At 47.7% G+C, this 15,565-nt stretch overlaps 1 protein-coding gene and 1 pseudogene across 1 annotated transcript; both read right to left on the reverse strand.

The window, feature by feature from the left end:
- Window positions 1-3,260: 3,260 nt before the first annotated feature.
- LOC115311352 lies at window positions 3,261-6,630 on the reverse strand (annotated as a pseudogene).
- A 1,677-nt stretch (window positions 6,631-8,307) lies between these two features.
- LOC120836576 lies at window positions 8,308-14,416 on the reverse strand. The gene is made up of 2 exons (XM_040205548.2): window positions 14,162-14,416; window positions 8,308-8,874 (listed from the first exon to the last, which is right to left on the reverse strand). Exons 1-2 carry the CDS (start codon window positions 14,414-14,416, stop codon window positions 8,308-8,310), a joined length of 822 nt encoding a protein of 273 aa, XP_040061482.1.
- Between the last annotated feature and the right edge of the window lie 1,149 nt (window positions 14,417-15,565).

Consider the following 15,565-nt stretch of genomic DNA (forward strand, 5'->3'; position numbering starts at 1 on the left):
CTGACACCAATTTTCTGTGTCCACTCCACGAAGCACACAATTTCCAACTTTGAGGGAGAATGCCCCTGAGTGACTTGGAGGAATAGAATGGTTGGTTGCTCTCAAAAGTGAACTGCAAGCATCACTAGACTTGGATAGCAAACAAAAATTGTTGCCAGCTTTCAAGTCAACGGTACAGCAAAAGGCACAGCCACGTAAGCAATACATGCCCGAGCTTGCTACATTGATGCCAAAAACTACCAGGAAATTTTTCGGATTAGAAGCCAGCCCTGCAGCTTCAGTGCACATGACGTATGATTACAAGGCAGCATCAGTCGGTCAAAGTTGCCACTCGACCAAACTGATCACCGACGTGCCAGGAGCGTCATCCGACAACAAGGTCCACAGGTACTACGACTGAACGCCCGACACGAGACTGTCGCAGAAAGAACTCGTTATGGAACCATTTACTAAGAATCAATAATTATGTAATGAAGTGGAAATAAACATATTTGATACACTAACCAGATAAACATATTTCCGCTTGCCTTCATGCCTTGAGAGTCTACACACCGAGAATTGTGTCCATTGCACGCTCTGGACCTTACGAGGACACTCGCTTCTCTGACCCTTCAATATTAATTAAGGGGTCATACCAGACTGGCAGACTTCTTGCAAGGGGCTGCACTCGTTCAACCTTTCCTGAACATGTGGTGCATCCGAAAACCAACTCCAGTGATGTGAAAATGTTATTTATTAATTTATTCCTTCCAGGGGCCTTCGTAGGCATTGCAGAGAGGATACTTAAAACTACACACATGATAATAGCATTAAAGCACACTGCTGTAACTTGTTAATTGGAAAAACAAACACACCTCTGAGCATATAGTTCAATAGTATGTGTCGATGCATTGTTATATAGCATGACACTTCCTATATGTATGACACAATAGACCCTTTGCAGAACCTTATCAAGCAACACAACCGTCACCATTTTTTTCGGCGCAAAGCACACGAATGGGCCCCAGTTCACGTCGAACGCCAATACAGCATTCGAGTCCAATAGGTGCTGAGCCGAATTCACAGGGATGGCGGACATAACATTCTTGTCGAACAAATACCCAAAGTATGAAAGCCTGGGGTAATTACAGTAGTAGCTACTGTAATTTGTTTCATCAGAATTTGGCAGACGGCAAAGGCTACGCTCTCGGTGAGTCAATATGCACATTGGAGAGAGGCACATGACAGCATATCATCAGAGTGCTCGTCTGCACAGATTTGTCACACACCTTCGCTCCGTCTCTCTGATTGGCTCGAGGGGGCTGTGGCGGTTGGCCTTTTCCAAGTTACGGTGATGCGAAGTATAGACAGCCCACACTTTTACAAAGAGTCTATTGAAGAGACCGAAAGGAATGGTAGTCAACATTTTTCAACAAGAATGCTCTCCAGGCAAGGGATGAACACAAATATGAATCATCTTATCCGGGTAACTAGAACAATTAAATAATTGACCGACTAATACAATGCACTCTTGATGGAAAAGAGTATATCAGCAATAAATCCTACAAAACAGAAAAAATGCGCAGTTAATCTATGCATGCACCGAAACAGTTCTTCTTATAGCAAGTCGAATAGCTTTGAAGCAGGTGCCTGCAACGATTTATTCTTCCCCATACTCAATAAAACGCCAACCTCGTAGCTGAAAATAAGGGTGCACTTCGCACTCACACACACACACACACAAAAAGGAAGAAAAGCGATCGAATGTAGAATCGTGGATTAGCACAAAAGGTTAAAATCGCAGGAGCTTTCTCGCTAAACGTTGCTATGGTTGTTCGGTGACGGAGGGCTGAAACAACTTCCCTTAGGCCCTAACGCGACGTATACATTTCGCGTAGATTCTCAGATATTTCAACGTTCAAACAAAGCTAAGAGAATGCGAAAATTTCATGTTAAAAGCACTCAAAGTTCTATCAATCCTCGGACACATCCCGGAATCCAAGCACCGGTACGGCGATGCAGAGCTGATGCTGTCTCACAGGCATTAATATCCAGATGATCCAGAGCGATCTTGCGCAAAAACGGTATAAAGTCTCATTCCTTCATATTTTCACATTATACCTGCGTCAGCGAGCACGAAGAAGCCCGAAGTCGTCGCAAAGCAGCTGCACATCACGGCTACCGCGCACCGAACAAACTCGCATCCGCCAGCTCTGGGCGCTGCCATCTTACCTGTGACGTCACGGCTCTTGGGTGGTCACGTGACGAGTGGTCACATTTGCGTAAAATATGGCGGCAACCGGGGGGGTGCCACTTCCGAACTTCCGGTTTATCACTCTAAGCCCCTCTACCTCGTTGGCGCCAATCGAGGGGCGTGAACACATCGAAGTAGGCCACGCACCCTCGCCCCTAGGTTCACTTCCAGGCGGCGCAGCCTGTACCGCGAGCCGCGCGCTCCTCTGTTCGCATTTCATTTTTCCCCGATAGTACCTACGCTTTCCCTGCTGTACCTCTCTGGAATCTATGTCCCTACGCAAGCGTCCGTTTCTCTGGCAACCGGAGGAGCATTTTCTGCTTTTTGTGAAGCAATGGCAGCCAATCCCTCGCGGCGGCGAATTTCACATCGGCTCTATTTTAAAGAGACTTGTCAAACTAAAAAAATACACGTGTTCTATTGAAATGAACAACTGATTTTGTAGCGGTTCCAGAAAATATTAGATCGAGTAAACTCACATAAAAGGTTAGAACAACACGCGGGACGCGGATGAGCGCCTCGTTCAAATCGCTGTCGCTGATGACGGCTCAAGGAACGGGAGGATGTGGCCTGTCATGCTCACTCTTCTTGCGTCGTGATTGGTTCCTCGGCGTTCTCATCGGCTGATGCGGCTATCTCATTGGCTGCGGAGCGATAATAAAAGGTTCCAGTCTTGCAGTACCCTGCGTTTCTTAAATTATCAGTGACAATGGTTCAAACAACATGGACGACGGGAGCAGGCAACGCGTGACCGCGGCTCAGAGGGAGGAACTCGATACATTTATGTTCGAGCACCCCTCTCTGGTACGTGGAGCAACTGAGCTTAGCCCGGCTTTGTCCAGAGACGACAAAGTTCGTCTCTGGACCGAGCTAACCTCCCGGCTCAGCTTCTTCGGGCCTCCGAGGAAGGAGCCGGAAGGTTGGAAACGCTACTGGGCCGTGCGGCTGTCAAAGGCGCGGGCGCGGGCTACGGAGCTGGCGAAACAGGCGAGGTAATTTGCGTTGTCTGCTCATAGTGTGGACCAAGCTATTCAATTACTTCCTTTACTCGCAGGCAAACAGGGGGAAGAGGCGGCCGGGTGCGCTCACTGGCGTCGTCATACGCACGTATTTTGACGCTGGTGGGCGAGGACTCGGCCCTTGGCGCTCCTGGGTTTTCCGTCCCCGCTTTTGAGGACGAGGCCGAGGTGAGTGCACTCTTGAACATAAGATACTATTGCAGATGTAGCTGTTCAATCCCAATAGGGAGAAGAATATCCGTGCATGGTTTTGTTATCAGTGAGCTAAGATGTATACTGCAGTGAAATGTGATAAATATGAACGTGAATATATGCATCAAAGGTGCTGGCACTTTTTATGATTCAGCGAATCGGAGGGTGGATTAATTCATCTACGTAAAGGCAAAATCTAAAACAAAAATCACTTACAACAAAAAACACTATATTTACCCGAAGGAAAAATCCATCAATGTAGCCCTGTTTGGCAGTCAATGTTTTCTAGTGGACCGCTGACTGTGCCTGACTGTGCGTCAAGCATGTCTGATTGGCCAACAAGTTACTCTGACCGACAGTCAAACTCCAGTCAGACCCCGCTTGTCGGCTTTCTGATGGTTTCCTGGTGGCAGTCGGCCGCCGCGAAATGCCATCAGGATGTCTTGGTGGTGATTCTGACTGTACATCGATTGTCTCTGACTGTACGTCAAAAAGCTTTGACGTGCAGACAGACGTACGGTCAAAGGACGTAAAGTTCGTTCGGATACCACTATTTCGTCAAATCTATGAATACGAAAAGTAATCTATGCACGAGAAAACGATTTCGGGACGTGAGCCCATAAAACCGCTGACGTTAGAGATATGACACGCAACCGACCGACAACCTTGATCAGAAGCCCGCCGAAGCGCCGAACAGGCCGAACACGACACTTCGCTTTGCCCATAGAGGCTTCGCCGACCTTTCATGAACGATCGCTCTCAACTCGTTTTGTTTGCCCGCTTGCTCCAACCTGTCGATCCTGCCCGGGCTCTACAATGTCTTATGTTTTATTAGAATTTCTACTCGACAAGACCCAGCCTGTTGTGAGTTCCGACGATGTAAGAGACTTTAGCGGTGTAGTTGAAGACGACGAGGTGTACCAGGTCTACTGGGCCGGTGACGCGCGAACAAAAGGATCGTTCTACGACGCGAAAGTACTCTACATGGTAGGTGAGTAGAACTGAAGTACGGCGAGTGATGTACGAGTGCTTTGCATAACATGCTGACGGCTTAACTGCATTTGCAACCGAAGCATCTCGTGTAAAACGGATGGTGAAATCTGGTTCTCTAAGAAACGGCGTAGCATAGCGGTTACGGTGTGCGATTTGTACGCAAGTGGTCGCGGGTTCGATCCGCGGTAATCCTGCTTTTTTTTTCTTTTTTTTTCTCGAACATTTTGTTTTATCGAGGCATTTGGCGATATTTATGAGTGCGTATAGCTTTACTCTTTTATATAAATGCTGCCCTTGTTGATGAAATTCCCTTGGCAGTGGCAGTCAGACGTCATCTGATGGACCATCAGATGACGTCTGATGGTCCATCACGTTCCACCAAGGCTGCTGACTGGCAGTCAGTGTCCCAAATTACGTAGCTTGATGGAATTTTCAATAGGGCAGTAATACTGGAGTTTCTAAGGCCAAAACAAGTGTAGTTTTTGTGTAGTTCTTTTCCTCTTGCTTTTGTGGTTGTTGCAACCCTCAGTTGTACTGTGTGCACGCTGTCGTCAGATTCAATTTCTGTATCACAAAGGTACATTTTCACAAAAACAGGGGAAGTGAAACCTTTCGAACTGCCACTAGACGTATTTGGGGAGTCAATCCTTGATATGAATGGCACTACCTCTGAAACAGTCTAATTTTGTTTCTCCTGAGTGGAATGCAGCCTCAACAAACCCACTCTCAATATCTAGAAAATACAGACAAGTTCTGTGTGCTGACTAGAACTTATAAATTCCCTTCTAGGGGAGACCCGCAGGTGCCCAGGCAGGTCACGGGCAGCAGGCAGCCGAGCCAGTGCCCTCCACCTCACGGGTTGAGATCTCTTATGAAGACAACCAGGATTGTGTGATATGACAGAAGCATTCCTTGTTTCCTGGCAGATGTGGGGCCACCTGCAAGGCCTCCGGTGCGGCCCACGGCGCCTCGTGCCACCCCCGAATGTCGAGGCAGGAGCGGCACGACGAGGCTGCCATGCAAGCTGTCACCAACCAGACTTTCCAGCCGCAGCAGAACGAGACGAGGGACGCGCGGGACGTGGAGTTCCAAGGCCAGGTATTGGCTCAAACATGGAACTCCGTAACATGACTAAATAGGCACGAGTTTAACAAAGATGCCACTGTGAAAGTGGGACTGCAGCCGAGAGCAATGAAGATCCACAGAAGCATAATGCAAACCGAACTGTGACATATGCAAGGTTTTCACACCCTCTGGGTGTCTAGAAATATGTTGTTGCTGCGCATTAAATGCCCCGTCTTTCCAGCTCCTGCGTTCCATCGAGACCCTCAGCCACCGCATGGAGGCTGTTGCGGAGGCGAACCAGGAGCAGGTTCGCGCCACACAGGCGGTGGCCCTGGAACTCCAAAACACGACCCGCGTGCTCGCCGAGGTCGTTCTGCTGCTGACTGCCGAGAGAAGCCGAGCTCAGCGAAGCCAAGACCTGCCGAGCCCTGCCCAGCCACCCCTCCAGCCCAGCCTAATCCAGCCCCGCCCCGCCGAGCCCCGCACCGCCGAGCCCCGCCCCGCCGAGCCCAGCACCGCCGAGCCGAGCACAGCCGAGCCGAGCACCGCCGAGCCCAGCACCGCCGAGCCCAGTACCGCCGAGCCCAGTACCGCCGAGCCCAGTACCGCCGAGCCCAGTACCGCCGAGCCCAGTACCGCCGAGTCCAGCACCGCCGAGTCCAGCACCGCCGAGTCCAGCACCGCCGAGTCCAGCACCGCCGAGCCCAGCACCGCCGAGCCCAGCACCGCCGAGCCCAGCACCGCCGAGCCCAGCACCGCCGAGCCCAGCACCGCCGAGCCCCGCCCCGCCGAGCCCAGCACCGCCGAGCCCAGCACCGCCAAACTCAGCACCGCCGAGCCCAGCACCGCCGAGCCCAGCACCGCCGAGCCCCGCACCGCCGAGCCCCGCACTGCCGAGCCCCGCACTGCCGAGCCCCGCACTGCCGAGCCCAGCACCGCCGAGTCCAGCAGCGCCGAGTCCAGCCACGTATAATTTACTCTAATGGACGATTATTTTATGTGCCAAATCGGTATTTTTTGTTTGTTTTTGTTTTGTTCTCCAGGCAGAGACAAGAAATGTGTTCTTTTGATCCACTGGTATGTGGTGCGTGTTAATGGACAAGTTCCTACGCACACTGGGCTCGTCATACCGTGAATAATACTATGGGTGAGCCACTGCTTAAAGGAAGGCTGATGTTCTGCTGTCTAAACATCTTTGCAACAATGTTGACGTTATGGGAAAGTCCGTCCGTGCTTTTCAGTCCATATTTTGTTTACAAAGAACTGTGCCTTCTGCATTTGTTTATAGGAGTCACTATAACCAGTGAAGCATGTTAGTAATATGCTCTTGGCAACAGGCATGACAGATATATGCTAAAACTAGCCATTCGTCATGTTTGTAGGACAGCAATATGTAGTGTGTGCTTTTTCACCAACGGTGTCAAGTGGCTTGTGCCATGGGAATTTTATACTTGTAGTTTTCTTCCGGCTGAAACTAGCCTCTCTGTTTGCCATTTTTCTTATATCGCAATAAAGTAGAAATTTGAGCCGGTTGGTTCATGGCAAACAAAAAAAGCGCTGAAAAAAACACAGGGACGCAGACGAAGGGAAACAGGACAACACGCACTCTCAATTGGAGTTAAATTCAACTTCAGTTCAGAGTGCGCCTTGTCCTGTTTCCCTTCGTCTGCGTCTCTGTGTTTTTTTTTTGTATGTTTCTTTTCTTATATCATTGTTGATCTCAACAGGCCTCAGCTATGGAATCTGTCATGCTTCCATGTCTGACAAAACACAAACGAAATGATAGTGTACTGAATTAAGTGAAGTGTGAAATAATGTCTGTGATATATCCTTGATAATGACAAAGAATTTATACGGTGTTTACTAGTCCATGCTCAATTTCGCTTTAAAGAAAGCATTGCAACCTGTGTTTTTAAATGTGTGACAAAACACAAACGAAATGGCACTGTGCTGAATTAAATGAAGTATGAAATAATGTCTGTGATATATCCTTGATAATGACAAAGAATTTATACGGAGTTTACTAGTCTATGCTCAATTTCACTTTAAAGAAAGCATTGTAACCTGTGTTTTCAATTGTGTGACAAAACACGAACGAAATGGCACTGTGCTGAATTAAGTGAAGTGTGAAATAATGTCTGTGATATATCCTTGATAATGACAAATAATTCATACGGTGTTTACTAGTCCATGCTCAATTTCACTTTAAAGAAAGCATTGCAACCTGTGTTTTCAAACATGTTTATCTTTCACGTTACGGCATTGTTATAAAAAAGAAAGCACTTTCGAAAACGAACTACTTGTTGTCTTCTTTATACATTCAAGTTGGCACGCATCCAATCTGCGATTATCGAGTAATACACCTGGCCCTGTGGTAGCCATAATAGTTTGTAAAATGGAGCAGGGCAATAGAAGTGTAGAGAAAATGCATCGATGTTCAAACCCGATACAAACAATATATTGTTGTAAAAAAAAAAAGAAAATGGGTCTCACCGGTAGCCTCCTTTTGTTCTCAATCTCCTACAAGGACTAGCTTCATAACCATAAAAAATGTTCTGTTATTGTCCCACACATTTTGTGCACCCTGCTTACAAATTATAAAAAAGGCTCTATCAACATAACCGTGATGCACCGAATAGCTTTTCGGAGGCAGTACTACATGTCCGCAAAAGTAGCATGGTGGTTGAGCGACGAACTGCGCAAGGCGTTGGAGTTGACACTGTGGAGCTTATGGACGGCCATGACTGTGGAACAACAAGTGCAGTACATACTGCCACGGGGAGGGTTTCTCTGGTGGCGAGGGCGTCAGTCGAGGTGAGGACGACGAAGGGTTCGCTGTCGCCGGTGGCGTCCCTGGTGTGCGGGAGTACCACCGTGGCGAGGACGATGAGTGGCTCCCTGTCGCCGACGGTGCCCCTGATGGGCGGGACCTCCGTTGTGGCGACGGACTCCTTGGCGCTGGTGGTGTCCCTGGTGGGCGGGACTGCCACCGTGGCTTGCGTGGGGCTCCGGGGCGGCACGGCTGTGGCCGGTTTGGAACTGGGCAACAAGGCGCTGCCTCAGAGCCCTCCCCCTGTCCGAGAGGCTGACCCGAGGGTGGGCGGAAACCGGCCTCTCGTCATCCGCCGCTGACCCCTCCGAGCTCGACTCAGAACCGTCCGAGCTCGGCCCAGACTCCAACCCTGGCTTGTCAGGGTCAGAGTCTGGCTCCGGTTCTGGCTCCTTCGATGAAAGGCAAATATTGTGGAGCACTGCACACGCCGATATAATGACAATGGCTGTTGTGGGATGATAAAACAGAGCCAGGTGCCTTTGCAGACACCGGAATCTGCTCTTCAACAGCCCAATGCAGCGCTCCAAAACGGACCTCACCTCATCAAAAAATGTGCCTTATTAAACCGGCCGCATGCGGTGGAAGTCGCGTGGAATCCAGGGACAGGGGGGATGAGCCAAGGCTCCAAGGCATAGCCGCTGTTCTCTTTAACAGAATACTTCAACGAAATTTGAAATGTACCCGTCGTGTTCAGAAATAGGCTGAACATTATCCACACTACCCGTAAATTACAATCGTACATTTCTCTTTTGATCCTTATGGCTATATTTTTCGTTATAAACAGGCCACACTGGCAAGCGCTCGGAGAGCAGCCAGCAGAGAGCACGTCACATCCGGTGCAATTGTGATGTAATTTCTCTTAAGATGAGCAAAGCTGCGGCGAGGCAGACATCGTCAGGACGCCCTAGCTGTTCAAGCAACAAAATCGGTCGAAGCATGCCAGCGATCAGGCCACCGTAAGAAACCTCAAAGCTGCGTTTGTGTAATTTTGAGTGACGGGTTAATCTTCTCTAATCTTGGGACACACAAAAGAGAGTCCCGTTGAGTGTGCAGTTCCTCCCTCCCCTTTTCTGTTCTGCTGCCCGTTGAGCTGTCAAGATAACGTCAGGTTCAAAGCATGTATAGTTCTAGGCGAGACAGTTATCGTCACTACCTATCAAGGTTCCTAAACATCTAGAAGGTGCTCTTTCCTAATCGCCTAATTTTTTTAATGCCTTTTTGTTTCTTTTTTAACAAGATATTGGCGTGTCCGATGTGATACTGCTCTTCTGAACACGTATAGACCAAAGAAGAAGCACCGAAATTTTGTTGTAGCATCCCTTTAAAATTGTTGACAACTAAGCAAAGAACGGCGCATGTTTGCAACCTTTCCCCCTGTACTTCACAGCTGCGTCAGAGTGTTTTCAAGGAGACGTGTCACAGGTATGGCCAAAGCGCATGCCAGTTATCCATGTTCGGAACAGTATGTGTGATACTGTAGCTTATAAGTGGTGCAGAGCCATCATTTACAGTACCAACAAATGGAGTATGCTTACCGAGCAGAAACCTGCCGTCGTCTATCAGCCGGCCTTGCTCGAAGTTGCTCCGGAGCCACGAGTAGCGCCACGCGAAGGAGTCGTGCACCGACCCAGGATTCCGTGGGTCGATGCTCATCACCGGGCAGTCGGCGTCACACACCTGCAATAGTGAGACATATGTAGTCATTAATTCAACTAAATCAACAAACAGTTCATTGCACTCATGGTCATGGGGCCCTGTCAAACACTGTTTACATGCTGACCAACACACCACCATAAATTACGTGGTTTACAAACTTAAAATATTAAAACAGCACAAAAAACGACGGACTGGACGAAGAAGGATATAGACAAAGCGCTAAGCGCAAAAAAAAAAAGAAAGAAAAACGACGGATTGGATGAAGGACACAGACAGAGCGCTGTCTGTGTTACAAAGATTAAAATTATATGATAAATAGCCACTACCTTTGATACACGCAATAGTTTAGACAAATTTGTTTTTTTTTTTCTTCAAAGGAGAGTTTACACTTTATCATGCAGGATAGGAACTATTGCTTAAAAGCTTAGCACGACATGAAAACAAGCCTACCTCCGTCGGTCAAGCAAAAGCTTGTGCGGAGGATCAACGAGCACTAACAACCCATAACTCTAATTTATGAAATGACATATCCACACCGCATTAGCGTTACGCTCTTTTTCAAACCCATTCAGAACGGGCATTGGCTTAGAGCTAAAAGCGCGAGCTAGCTGCTTTGGATAAAGCCCCGGCGGCTGCACGAGCGCTCGTGCAGCGAGTGCTCCAGTCAAGCCGTTCGCGCTTGCACAGTCTTCTCAGTTAGTTCATGCTAAGGTGAGACGTAGTATATATGTGATCGTACTGACCACCATCACGTTGAGAGCGTAGTATCGCTTGCGGCACCAATACGCCGCCTTCGTGACGGTGGGGTCGTTCCCTGACGGGCCGACGATGGCGATCATCGTCCTGTCGACGCAACCGATGACGCCGGGTATCCTGCCGAGCCGTTGGAAGCCCCTCTCAACGTCGTCCCTCTCGCCGGTTGTCTGGGGAAAGTCGATCTAGCCGCGCCGGATCCCCACACACTGCACAATAGCGAGGGACACAGCCCGCACAACGATGCTGACTTTAGCCTGATCCCTCGCTATGTGCTCGTCGCTCGCCACCATTCCCTGAAAACTCCCCGTGGCGTAAAAGCGAAGTGCGCACAACACTTGCTGTTCCACAGTCATCACCGTCCACGAGCGTCGCAGCCTCCTCAACTCAGGCTCCTCGCGCAGTTCGTCGCACAACCAGCGGACCACATTTTTGGTGAGACGGTACTGCCTCCGAAAAGCTTCCCCGGTAGTTCAAAGGCATCGCGGTGCTGCCGGTAAAGCCTTTCCGGAGAAAAAAAAAAGTTCCACAATAGGAAAGCTGTCGCTCTGCCTCCGAGACGCCGTCGATGCCGTGTTTCCCATTGCGAAGAGGCGAAGAGATCAGCGACAGACTCGTTCCCCTTTTCAGACGAAACACCGAGGAAACGATACGTGAAACTGTTGTCAGTTCCGGTGGGGGCGATTCGCCCTCTCCGCGCACATTTTCGTAGGGAACTTAAGTCATTCGAGCCTCAACCAATCAGACGCGATGTCGTCACTTCCGTTTCTTTTAGGAGAAACGAAACATTTGTCCAACATAGGTCCCCTGGGACATGGCTCTTCTACCGTTTTCACCACGTGCGAAGAAAGGTGTCGAAATTCCGCCTACTTGCCACAGATCTTAGAAGAAGCCTTAAAATTAGTTTTTAAAAGTATGTCGGTGGCCAAACCACCTGGGCATGATAGAATTTGTTTAAGTGACATTGTAGGTAATTTCGAAAAACTAAAACATCTCTTATTAAAAATAGTGAATTCATCTTTTTCTGAGGGAAATATTCTGAATGGTCTTAAAATTGCTATGGTGAGGCCTGTTTTTAAGAAAGGAAGTAGAAAAGAGATGATAAACTATAGACCCATTTCTATTTTTCCCGTACTATCGCTAATTATGGAAAAGTTTGTATTTTGGTCTATGACCTCCTTTTGTGATATGCATTCTTTACTATGTCACTCACAGTACGGGTTTCGACAAAATAGAAGAACAATTACATTGCTGGAAGATTTGTGCGACCACATTCATGATAATATTGATAGAAATAATTTCGTCCTGTCTTTATTTCTAGATTTGAAAAAAGCGTTCGATTCAATTGATCACAGCTTACTGATATACAAACTTGAGCACCTGGGCTTTAGAGGCCCATTTATAAAATTTTAATCAGCTACCTTTCAGAACGGGATCAATTAGTAAAGGTATGTGATTTTAGAAGTAGTTTCCTGATAATTCCTTCTGGTGCCCCCCAAGGATCTATTTCGGTTTTTTTTTTTTTAACGTCTATGTGAATGAAATAGGTAAATTAAACTTTTGTTCACGCGTTTTTCAATACGCCGATGACGCCGCTCTTGAACTCGCGGGAAACAATGAATCGGAAGCTCTGTCGTCCCGTCAAGCCGATATCTACGAGCTAATGGCATGGTTCAAGAACAATCGTATCTGTGTTAACATGAATAAAACAAAACTAATGTGTTTCCGTAATCCTCATAAAACAATAACATTTAATATACCGATGGTTTTACATCGATCTAACTGCGAGAGATGTAATTGTAGGCCGCTTGAATATGTATCTTCGATAAAATGTATGGGTGTTTTTTTTATGAGCATCTTTCTTGGAATAATTACATTGAGTATCTTGCGAAACGACTTCGCGCAGTATCTGCAACTCGCAAACGATATAAATCGACTTCGCGCAGTATCTGCAACTCGCAAACGATATCTGCAACTCCCAAACGATATGGTTACAACTCGCAAGCGATATAAAAATGCCATTTTTATATCGTTTGCGAGTTGTAACCAACCTGACTTTGAGAATGAGGGTTTTTCAAGCTCTGGGAGAGTCGGTGCTTCGGTATGGTGTCACACTTTATGGTTCTTGTTCGAAATCTAGAAAAAGTGAATTAGATAATATTTTGCATAACATTTGTAAAAATTTAGCATATGGAACCAAATCGAATGAGTTAAGAACAAAGTCAAAGATGCGTTCGCTACAGCTTTTGTCAACTGAAAGATTATATATCTATGAAATACTAGTTAAGAATTATTTTAATAATACGCTTAAGAAACCTGTAACAAAACAAAAGGTTTTGAGCGAAATAGAGCGGTTCGCCCTCCCTAGAGTACACACAAATTACGGAAAGCGGGTTCGGTCTCTTTACGTTCCTTATTACTTTAATTTGTTGCCTAATGAACTTTTATATCTAGTCGTTGAAAGTGATAAAAAAAGAGCTGAGAAATTGGTGTTGTAACTACGATGGTTAAATTGTTGTACGGGTCAAGAGTATTTTGTTTTTCTGTTTATTTTTTGCTGCGCATTATTTGATGTTAGTAGTTTCTCTGCTGGTTGCCAGGTCACGCCTACAAGCACTCACGTGCTTTTGCGGACCTGTTTGTTATGATGTATATTTTCTTCGTGCAATAAAGACATTATATTATATTTTCAAAAACCGGAACATGTCCTAAAAAATCCAGCTGTAATAATGAAAGGGGCCCGGACCTGCCCTATTTAGGCAGGTCCCTTTTCTTGCGAGGATGTCGCGGGTCAGAATCCGAAGTTTACACCTGAAAATCATTTGATTAATTTATATTCTTAAGGTATGCATTCTGAATATGAATACTATATCTCATTTAGTCGTTGTGTGTTCATTCATGAAGCATTTTTATAAAAGTCTGCTATAGCGACCACTTTTCGCTCTAGCAATTTTGTTAAAACTACCAATCAAACACTTTGTTTTTGAAGAAGGGAAGGGAGGACTGCTGTAGTTACTTTTCAATACATGTAATTCAGCGGTTAGTTATTTACTGCCACTGTTTATGTTTATATATATATATATATATATTTATATATAGAATAAAGGGCCACTTCAAAAACTTAACTCCTTTACTTAAACGTTCGACCCGAGACGGGTCTTCATCAGTATGACAGCAAATCGGGAAAGCACTCTAGTAACCCCCAATCGTTGCAAAAAAAAAAAAAGGATGTAGGAGGCAAACAGGCACAACAATGTGCTGCCCGGCCTTCATCTGCCAAAATGGAGCGGGGATCTCGGACCTCTACAACCTTATGGATTTTGTTCCCCAGACCGTCACCACCTTGGTTCTTCACGTGGGGACGAACGATCTGGACATCGTTGGAGCCGACGTAGCATTCGGTAAATTGATAAATACCAACAGTTTCTGCATTTCGTGGGGGCCGAGCGCCCAGAGATCCGGACCGTGCACGCCACTCTCGTGCTCCCGCGCACCGTGAACCGTCGCCGGGGACGGCCCAACTGGCTTCCTGTGCGGCGCTTTAACGCGGAGGCCTGTAGGTTTAATGGCATGCTCCGGCAACACTGTCGACGAACACGCAACATCTTCTTCGTTGACCATGCCTTCGAGCATCTGCCCGCTCGTCGGGTTCTGGCTGCCGATGGCCTTCATCCGTGCTTCGGGGGCGTGGCACTCATCGCCGGGAACCTACAACTTGTGCTTCTCCGGGGACGAAGGGGGTCCCCTCCGCGGTGGCTTGACCACGCGGCTGCCGAGACGAACCCTACCGGGCTCTCGCCTGTGGAACGCCGTGAGGACGGGGATGCCGAGGCCTCATCACTGGAGCGTCGCGAGGATGAGAGCATCACTTCGGCCGGAGGGACCAGCCAGGCACCTGCTGGTGGACCCATAACCGTCTCCGCAGCTTCGGCGACCCCCAGCTCGATGTCGACAACAGCGGTGCGCCCGCCACGACGCGAGACCTCCACGGCCGACCGGCCGACCGGGCGCGCGCACAACTTGCGCAGCAGTTACGCTGCTGCGGCCGCTTCCCAACCTTGACTAACACGTGAGACCCGTTCGACTGTCCCAACCGCTTTGTTTCTAAAATTACGGAAAATATCTGATAGGCACATTAGGCATGAACTTCACAAAGAAACGCTAAAAAAGTATCTAGAGGTAGGCATGGCCTAAGTTTATCGCTCAGGCCCGCAATGATTGATTTGGATTCCAAGGATAGTTCACGATGGCACAGTGTTCTCTCTAGGGCATCGCTGGAGCTTGTAAACATTGTTATAGAACACAGCCAAAAGATAACGATTCAACTTAACCAGGCAGCGAAGGATTTGCTTGCTTCTGCGCGTTTGACAGATGTGGAGACGAGAGATCTTCACGAGTTTGAAAGAAAGAAACGCGAGGAACTGTTCATTAGCAATTAAAAAAAAATTAACAGAGATCAAATTTCCAACGCGCCGTCTCCGAATACAGAGGCACAATCAAACACCCTTCAATCGGCATCACCAGGCGTACATTCACTGGATAACAGGAACCAAAACATTGAAACCCATTATGACACTAACATTGTGAACCTCTCGTCTGCTGACCTCTTGTCGGAGGAAAAAACGCTGCTCTCTAGGGGTCTGAGCTTTTGCCCGACGACAGGCTACTACGATGAATTCAGCCTTCTGCGAGACGTGGAAAATTTCGCACGCAATTTGAAATTACGTGAATTTTTTGGTGACAAACCGGACTCTTCAAACAACCGAATGCCTTGGCGCTCTACAACCGGTTGGACACCTAAACGGCAAAGAGAGAAGCACC

This window comes from Ixodes scapularis, unplaced genomic scaffold (genome assembly GCF_016920785.2).
Source record: "Ixodes scapularis isolate PalLabHiFi unplaced genomic scaffold, ASM1692078v2 PGA_scaffold10__122_contigs__length_95168666, whole genome shotgun sequence".
NCBI lineage: Eukaryota > Metazoa > Arthropoda > Arachnida > Ixodida > Ixodidae > Ixodes > Ixodes scapularis.